General features: G+C 31.7%; 1 protein-coding gene across 1 annotated transcript; it reads left to right on the top strand.

Annotated features, from left to right (window-relative positions):
• Positions 1 to 4,770: 4,770 nt before the first annotated feature.
• LOC108321381 (cyclin-D1-1) lies at positions 4,771 to 9,758 on the top strand. The gene is made up of 6 exons (XM_017553127.2): positions 4,771 to 5,227; positions 5,461 to 5,547; positions 7,584 to 7,682; positions 7,825 to 8,026; positions 8,281 to 8,411; positions 8,519 to 9,758. The coding sequence occupies exons 1-6, from the start codon at positions 4,928 to 4,930 to the stop codon at positions 8,741 to 8,743; spliced, it is 1,044 nt and encodes a 347-aa protein (XP_017408616.1). The 5' UTR covers positions 4,771 to 4,927; the 3' UTR covers positions 8,744 to 9,758.
• The last annotated feature ends 322 nt before the right edge of the window (positions 9,759 to 10,080 follow it).

Here is a 10,080-nt window from a genome sequence, read left to right as displayed (position 1 = left end):
CCAAAACAAATTTATTAATCAAAGATTTGCAGTTTGGGTTGAGGAAAAAAGCCATTATACAAATTATACTAATCCAAAAATATATAATATATCACTTTATATATATATATAAAGATATCAAATTGCGCCAATAAATTTTTGATAAGTTATCACATTATTAATAATCTTATATAACAAATTAATTTAAGTGATCTAATAATCAAATTATAACATTACATATAACGTTTGACCAATGTGAAAAGTGTGCAATAATATTTCTGTGGTTAAAATAACTTTTTTTATGTTGTCTAATTACATTAAACTACTAAGGAATTTGACATAAAATTTAATTTAATTTTTTGTGTGAAACATTCTTTTCATATTCTTTTGCAATTTTATTATTACCGATTTTTTTTATAGGGCAAGTATGACAATTTTCTTATTCATTACAACAATATCGATATAGAATGTTAGCAAATAAACCTTTATGTGAATAAACTTATTCACTTCTTTACTATTCTATTTAATCAAAATATTACAATTTATAATTAGTCTATCCATATTATTCGGTTGTCTAGCCAATTATTTAGTTGGTCTATTCACATTACTCAATTGTCTTGCTAAGATCACAAGTTGCATGTGTTCGACTCCTGAGCTCATCCCATTATCAACAACATTTTTTTTCTTCAACTTCTTTTGCAAGGTTAATCTTCTTTTCTCTTTCATTCTTCGATAAAAAATCTTTTGCAAAATGTCCAACCTTGCCACAACTAAAACACTTGCATGAGTAACAATCTTTTGCATAATGGTTATACTTGTCACATTTGAAGCACTCAACATTTGAATTGCTCAATTAACCTCATTTCCATGGACATCGTCCTCTTCCGTACCAATTTTGTTGACCTGGTTCTTCTTTCTCCTCTTTTTGTCCTTGTTTCTATTACTATGACTGCTTCCTCTACCTTCTTGGTATCATCCTCTACCTTGAGTGTTATGAGTCTCTACTTTCATTTAGAGTAGCTGAGTAAGTGGATCACACTTCTTCTTTCGTTGCTTATGTGCTTCAAGAGACCCGAGAGGATTTTTAACTAAAATTGTTGACAAGTCCTTGAACTCCTTAGTTATGCACATCATGTTCTCAAATTTGTTTTTGAACAACTTCAGAATCTTCTCCATAACTCGGCTGGTGGACAACATTTCTCCATTTTTTCTAATAATCTCTCACTCTACTTTTTTCACTCACACATTCAAGGTGCTATTGTAAATAAAATTATTTACTTCCTTATTTTTTTCATTTAATGGAAACATTATAATTTATAAATTCTAATTTTGGCTTTTCATCTCCAAACTTTAAACTTTCCTACCAAGACATAATTATTACCTATTTACCAATACAATAAAGTGTTGACTACGGACAAAAACTCTTAAACAAATTAACTACTCATAAAATAACTTATTTAAGTGTATTCTGTAACATCCCATAATCTCACACTTGATTAATTCATAATTGATATATTGTAGCATTACATTTAAGCTAACATCCCATAATCTCACACTTGATAATATATATATATATATATATATATATATATATATATATATATATATATATATATATATATTTTAAACTCATATTTCAACTACAAACTCATAAATATAACTCGAATTCTTCTAATTTATTCTTCTATCTCTTTTTTCATTGGCGCTAAATCAGACGACATTCCTTCATCTGCTCCCGTATAACAAATTATACGATCATCGCACATACACAAACACAAACAAGTAGGGTGAGCTAACATGCAACAAATCATTTGTAAAACATGCATAATTACTTTGATAAACTCAACAAACATCATATAATAATTATGTCAGACACCCTCATACCATCATACAACAATCGAACCATAGATACTCATCCCATCATACCACAATTCCTAATAGACACTCATCCCACAATACCCCATAAACACTCATCCCATAATACTCAATAGACACTCATCCCACAATACCCAATAGACACTCATCCCACAATACCCCATAAACACTCATCCCACAATACTCAATAGATACTCATTCCACAATACCCAATAGACACTCATCCCACAATACCCAATAGACACTCATTCAACAATACCCAATAGACACTCATTCCACAATACCCAATAGACACTCATTCCAGAATACTCAATAGACACTCATTCCACAATACCCAATAGACACTCATTCCAGAATACCCAATATACACTCATTCCACAATACCCAATAGACACTCATTCGGATGATACGTTGATGAGCGGTCACGGGAAGCTATGCACTGGTGATGACTTCTACTTCTTCTTACAAATACACTTCCAAAATACTCTATACCATCCACAAGGTTAGTCCTCAACACTATGTCCAAAATCGGCACATAGACCAGGACCTCCTGCTCTCTCACCACATAATTCATCCTTCTCTACTTGAGACTAGATGATTATTAGAGTATCAGGATAACCTCCAACAACAGGACCCTCAACATCAACATATACACAAATACCATATCATTACAGAATCTCTCCACGAGACTCATACTATGCTCATATTCCTCAACTCATATTATACCATTACAAAATCTCCCCATAATACTCATATCATGTTCAGATGCATAAATTCAAATCCAATATAATAAAATACAATCATCACAGAAATCATACAAAAATGAATATATCACAAAATAAATTAACAATACTAAAATATCAGCATAAATGGTCACCGGAGAAGAATCAAATGTTTGACGAATCAAACTCACCATAAACGCCAGTACATATGACTAGTCACAACTTACTGGAGTTGACCAGGGCTGCTCTATGATTAGGGATGTACCAACTCCGATTTTTAAGATTTCTCTATCCTACCATCACAATTATAACTTTAATATAAACGTTCTGGGGAACTAAGAAGTTGAATCTGGCATAGCCGGTTAGACATCTTCTTATCCTTCCAGAAAGATGAATCCATCACATATTTTATATCAATTGAGTATATTGCATAATAGTTTAACAGTACTTAATCTGTTCAATAGGATTTAAGTTAAAAACCTATCGAGTAGACTTCTAGGAAAGAGAGGTGTGTCACCATGGACAACTTAAGTACCAAGTCTTTCCTTAGCCAAAGTGTTCATCAACTAGTTTTTAACAAATTTCTTTTTTACAGATCCAAAACAACAACATATAATATTAGCACAGAAATTAAATATAGATGGATATACACCAAGCACATATGTTTTTCATTAACAGTATTTACACAGAATTTCAAAACATGAATAGTAATAAAACAATACTAAATCATAATATAAAAGCTTAGAAATGTTAGCTCCCTACCTCTATTCCAGACTTAATCTCTTGCTCAAAATTTGTTTCCCCGAAAACTCTTCAGAACCTCTACTCTTCTTCAATAACGACTTCAAACGTGGAGTGTTTATCCACTATCACTATTTAATTTTTTTTTTTAAAACAAAAAGGTAGAAAAGAGTTTGAACCCATATTCTTGAAATCACCACAATTTTCTATCATTTAAGCTACCAAAATTTCTTATTTAGCTTTCCACATTTTATTTTTACATAAACTTATTAATTATATTTTCCATTCATAAAGAAATTTATTATTACTAGTAATAAAATTGTTACTATTAAGGTAAATATTTTTCATGTTTTACCTATTCCATTTATGTTTACCTAACATAAAAGGCGTTATTTATTTATCTTTTTGAGTTGTTTTGACTGAAGGGGTTTGTCTGAGGATTTTAATTTAACGTTCTTCACTAAGTTTAGTGTTCTAAACTTTTATTTTATTTTAAAATTGATATTTATTTTTGAGATCTCAATAAATATATACATGTCTTCATTCAATTAATTTTATTCATCCTTCATACTATACCATGTTATTTAGATGTTAAAATTTTAAATTTTAAATTTTTAATTAAATTTTAAATGTTTTAAATTTAATATTTGAATCTTTCATTTTAAAATTTAAAATATAGAAATAGTAAAAATTATAGGAAGTTGTTGATTTTAGTTTTTAAGAGTGAATTAATAATTAAGTCATTAGTTTATTTTAATTGTTAAAGATCAAATTATAGGTAATTTGTACAATATATATTTAAAATAAATATAGGAAATAATTTAATTTAGATTGTTATTTTTGAGAGGCATATACACGTTATAGGAAAGCGAAAAGAACGGCTAAGATAGATTGTCTCAAGTAATTATAAAATGAGTTGGTAAGAAAAAAAATGTAAATTTACAAAGATACTTGTTTGAATAAGTTATTAAACTTAAAAATATTACTAAGTTTAACATTTATTTGACACTCATAACTTTATAAGATGTTTTTATTGACATTCCTATAGTGGGAGGTTAAAATGTAGTGTGAGATTAAAGAGACAAAAAAAATTCTGATGTAACAAGATATTTATGTTTGTCAATATTATGTTAGTTAATTTCTTTGTTGACGTACTCTTATTCCTGACTTTTTTTATTTATAAAATAAAATTTTCACATTCCCAAATTCATGTGAAATTCATGTGTAAAAGTAATCCATGATACCACTTTAATTGAAAGCGTGTAGTTAAAAATTATATATATATATATATATATATATATATATGATAATTTTCTTGAGTAGATTACTCTTCCTATGCATGAAAATTAATATTAAAAAACTCCTAGCGTAGATATTTGAGGAAAACAAAGTGGAAGGAATTTTAATATTTATTTTGTTAGAGAAAAACAGACAGAAGCACCCATATTTATAGTGAAACAAACAGACACACCCCCCAAACCAATACAACATCGTCTCTCTCATTCAACAACCACACTCCCTCTCTCTCCCTCTCGCTTTCCGCAAAGTCACTTCTCCGGCGACATCTCCGGTCAGGTTCCGGCAACCTCCCGCCAATTCCACATGGCTACATGATGAAGGGGGAACCACCGGCAGCGCTCCTCATGTCGGTTTCCTGCATCTCCGACTACGACCTCCTCTGCGCCGACGAAAGCTCCGGCATCCTCTCCGGAGAGTCGCCGGAATGTTCGTCCGATGTAGACTCCACTTCCCCGCCGCCGTCGCCGCTACCTTCCTCAGAAGACTATTCAATCGCTAGTTTCATCGAACACGAGCGCAACTTTGTCCCCGGATTCGACTACCTCTCAAGGTACCAATCTCGCACCCTCGACGCCGACGCCAGAGAGGAATCCGTTGCATGGATTCTCAAGGTAAATAAATAAGCAAAACAAAATAAAAAAATGGGACATGTCATTCCACTCATATTATGCAATTGCTACTCGCCGAAATGCTCCATGCTAAAATGCACCGCTCTGTAACAGTCTCTCTGTGTTTCTAGTATACTCTAGATCTGCGTTGTACGGAGTTCACAGTGGATAGACGGCGTTATATTTCTTTGTCTTATTACGATTTGACCGGTCTCTGTTTCGTGCGTTTTTCGCAGGTACAAGCGTATTATGGCTTTCAACCTCTAACGGCGTACCTTGCCGTCAACTATATGGATCGGTTTATGGATTCTCGCGATTTACCGGTGAGCTCTTATTTCTCGCCAGCTTTGAATGTCAGATTATTCCAATAGTTAGATAACTTAGGAGAGCGTTTTTTTAGTGATTATTAATAGTAGTGAAGACGTCTACATTTTTATTAGTAATTAACATAATAATAATTTATTTATATTTATAACTATAATCAACTAGTTATAAAATCGTACTTTTTTTACATTCTACTAGATTATTATGTTACTAGTGGAAATAAGCAATAACTTATTTTTATAATAATAAAAAAAAGTTAACAGAGATAACAAAATAATTATTTTTATTCATTTGTATCTCATATTTTTTAGTGGATTTGAGGGAGTGGATTTGACGGAATTTGAGAGGATTTGACGGAATTTGAGAGGATTTGAAAATAATTCTTTTTGTCGTTTATTTGAGTGAATTTAGAGGTAAATGAGAGTGAATTTGGAAATAAATTTTTTTAATTTATCACGTCAATACAATTTTATATTAATTTTTACAAATTTTATTTATAAATTTATCCTCGTTTACTTCTAAATTTACTCAAATAAACAGACAAAAATTTATCTTCAAATTCTCTGAAATCTCTTCAAATCCACTTCCTCAAATACACACAAAAGAACAACCTCAAATACACACAAAAGAACAAGACTTGAACAAGACTTTAATAAAGTTTACTCTCATCCAGCTTTTCTCCAAGCAAATTATTACAATTTTAAGCATAAAATAGAAAAAAAAGTATACACCATATATTATAAGTATATTTTTAATTAATTATTATATATATATATATATATTATTATAATTATAATAATAATAACTATTATTATTGTGGTGGAGGTGGGGATTTTTTTATTTTTATATTTTTTGGTTTTTTTTCTCTTATAATTAACATTATAGACTACCGTAAGAGTATTATGTTTTAAAACTGTAACTTAAATGTTTCTTTTTCCCTGGTTTATTGTCAATGGGTATGCAGAAAGTTTAAATTCTACGGCTGAAAATATGTTTGACTTTTAAGAGGTGAAAAGTACTCTAGTTTTACTGCAATAATTGTCTCACTTTACTTTATATATGGAAGGCTAATTTATACTTCTTTAAGAAAATGATGATTCATGTAGTAACGTTACAATATTATACTTTTAGTATTACTATTTTTCATGTAAGTTAATTGTATAATATAATTTTTCCGAAATAAATGCACGGAGCCTCTGAAAAAACGATAATTATATAAGATATTGATAACGTAATTATTATACGAATGAATGAAAGTAATTAATTTTGTTGAATATTTTAAAAACCATTACTATAATGCATCAAATTATTTTTTTTTATTAATAATTTTAAAATCATATTATTATTAAAAATATGTAAATATTTATAACATATAAAAATAAATATAAATTTGCATAAAAGATATAAAATATCTTCTCAAAAAATCATTAATTTTTTTTTTCTAAAGTGACTATTATAATGAAAGAATGGAAAGGACTCTAAAATACTACATTATATTATAGAGTATATTTTTGCTTAAAATATATACGCCATCATACTGGTTACGTTCAAATATTATATGTTCTAATTATTACGTGAAGAGATTTATATTATACGCTCTAATTATTATGTGAAGAAATTTCCAAGGGATCAGGAGCGCCTTATGTTACTATTCCAAAAGCCAATCAATTATTGGTTAAACAGCGCATTTTCTTATGTACGACAAAACCTTATGCTATTGCTTTTATTCAAATATTGAATTTTGCGCAAAAGTTTATACAGGTATCATATTAGTTATTTATACGACATTTAAAAAGAAATAAACAATGTACTTCGGCAATATATACTACGTAATACTGTATACAGTAGATAGTGACAGCTTGCAGAAGATTCCAGTACTTTTATCCGCTGGTGCATGTCACGTGAGGGATACATGCTGGCCTTTGGGCTAGAAAGTTTGAAAAGTATTAAAAAATATATATTTATTGTGGTAATGATTATAATGACCTTTTCGATTCACTGTTTGATGCATGATCTTGTGCATACATGTCTACAGCAAACAAATGGGTGGCCTCTGCAACTTCTATCTGTTGCATGTTTGTCTTTGGCAGCAAAGATGGAGGAACCTCTGGTTCCATCTCTCTTGGACCTTCAGGTATCTATACATAGTAAATATAAGCATATATGGGCCTCGCTTTTGAAGTAGAATCAACGTAATACGCTAGTTAAAACTCCCGGGTTGAATCGGCATGTCAGTTCGTATGGCTCTACGTAATTTAATGATGTATAAAATGCAGATAGAAGGTGCAAAGTACTTATTTGAGCCGAGAACAATTCGTAGGATGGAGCTACTTGTTCTGGGTGTTTTGGATTGGAGGCTAAGATCAGTAACCCCACTTTGTTTTCTCGCTTTCTTTGCGTGCAAAATAGATTCAACAGGAGCTTTTACCGGGTTCCTCATTTCCCGGGCCACAGAAATCATCGTGGCTAATATCCAAGGTATGTATTTCAATAATGTGTAATTCAGAAATATTCTTTTACACACAAAGAATTTTTTACATTTATTTAATATTATCTTTCTTTATTTTTTATTTCGTTTTTATAAAAATAAAAAATTTCACTTTTTTTTTATGATCATTTTACTTTTTGTAAAGTGTGTTAAATGTACTCTATGTAATTTACTGATAGAGTTAAAAGTTGAAGACAAATTATAGTAAGGTTGTATTTTCAGTTTCCTATTACTTTGTCCGCAGAGGCTGGCTTTCTTGCTTACAGGCCATCATGCATTGCTGCCGCAGCCATACTTTCCGCGGCTAAGGAAATTCCTAATTGGGCTGTCCTTAAGCCTGAGCATGCTGAGTCATGGTGCGAGGGACTAAGAAAAGTAAGCATGTAAATAGTATATTAAATTTATAATGTGCATTTTTAACATATGTTTGAAAATGAACAAACAAAAGTGATTGCTAAAGCATTTGTATGTGATCGCTGTAGGAAAAAATTATTGGGTGCTACCAGTTGATGCAAGAACTTGTGGTTAACAGTAACCGCAGAAAACTCCCTTTGGTGTTGCCGCAGTTGCGAGTAACAACTCGGACTCGAATGAGGTCAAGTGTCTCATCATTCTCATCGTCATCCTCTTCATCCTCTTTCTCCTTGTCTTGTAAGAGGAGGAAATTAAATAACTGTTTGTGGGTAGATGACAAAAACTCCGAGTGAAGAGAAAAGTTTCACGAATAATAAAGAAGAGAAGAAAAAGATGGAATAAGGTGGGCCAGGTTGTGTAGAAACCTCAACATTTTTTAGAGGGTTTTTGCTATTAAAAAATGACTTGAGTGAGGGTGTAGATTATTATACTAAGTATATCTATATCGTATGTACAAGAGTTTGATGGGTTTGGAGAATTTATAATTATTAATTTTTATTTTATGTGGGTGGCTTATTAATGAGTATGCAGAATTCCCTTGGGGAGAGGGATTTTGCATCATGTGGGAAGTAACGAGAGAAGAGGAAACACTGAAACAGTGGTAGACGAATTTAATGTGATCTGTTGTTGTAACTTGTGAGTGTGGAAGAAAGAAGTGAGTTGCGAGTTGGAATTCAAAGTTTGCATTAATTATAGGCGAAAGAGATGACAGATGATGGAGTCAAAGCCGCAGACGTTGAGTACTAAAGTAGAGAGCAGGTATAAAAACTTGGGTGATTGAAAGTTGAAACTAAGAAGTTTGATCTGTTCATCGTGATGTGGGATTCATAAGTCAAGCAAGCTTCATTTCTTTGCTAGCATAACTGCTTCTTCAACTTCCGCGTTACTTTGATGGGTACCCTTGAACAGGGAAAACAATTTAAGGGCAATAAGTTGAACTCTGGCTACAATTTGTAGACTTTTTATGGCTACGGGCACCTATGCAGACGGTTCTGCGGCGTGCCAATCAAGTGTGAACGTGTGATTTTCTTTTTCTTGGTTTCTTCTTTACGGGAGCAGTTGATATTTTTTTTCCTTTTTGGCCTTGAGCTTAGGCCTAACTATACAGGACTCCATGGCCTGGTGTCCGCGCGTGTGATGGAGACACGTGTATATATAGGTTAAACCTTGAATTTTTTTATTTGTTTTTCAAGGGAGGAGAACCCTCTTCACGTAGGGGTCTAAAAGGGTCTTTGGGGCCATTTCCTGTGTGCTGTGTATTGGATTGATTAATAAATGACTATTAATTTCATATATTCCTTTCATTTACGTTTCTTTTTTATGCTCATTCTCATCTAGAATTATTCTTGAGTGAATAATGTGATTCACGGCTCCACCACCATATGCACCTAAATGTACATTTACAATTATTCATATCCACTTGTCTTAAAAACTATTACAGTCCACGCAAAATCTCTTGAAAACTATTGGGTATTGCTATCTCATGCCACATGACTCTCATTTAAGATAGTTTGTAGGTTTGCTATTTGTTCGTATTACTGAATGAAAAGAAACTACCAGACCCTCTCAGAAATCTAGTGAGGCAAAACTCTGAAGCGGATGGACTCGTCGGTCCCGCCGGTTCTAAAGA

This window comes from Vigna angularis, chromosome 1 (genome assembly GCF_016808095.1).
Source record: "Vigna angularis cultivar LongXiaoDou No.4 chromosome 1, ASM1680809v1, whole genome shotgun sequence".
Lineage (NCBI taxonomy): Eukaryota > Viridiplantae > Streptophyta > Magnoliopsida > Fabales > Fabaceae > Vigna > Vigna angularis.
The sequence above is the reverse complement of the archived record's forward strand: the minus strand, read 5'-3'. Positions and strand labels throughout refer to the sequence as shown.

Coding starts and splice junctions, on each gene's coding strand:
- LOC108321381 (XM_017553127.2), top strand. CDS start 4,928: ATGATGAAGGGGGAACCACCGGCAGCGCTCCTCATGTCGGTTTCCTGC. Junction 7,683..7,824: donor CATCTCTCTTGGACCTTCAG/GTATCTATACAT, acceptor TATAAAATGCAG/ATAGAAGGTGCAAAGTACTT. Junction 8,412..8,518: donor GGTGCGAGGGACTAAGAAAA/GTAAGCATGTAA, acceptor TGATCGCTGTAG/GAAAAAATTATTGGGTGCTA.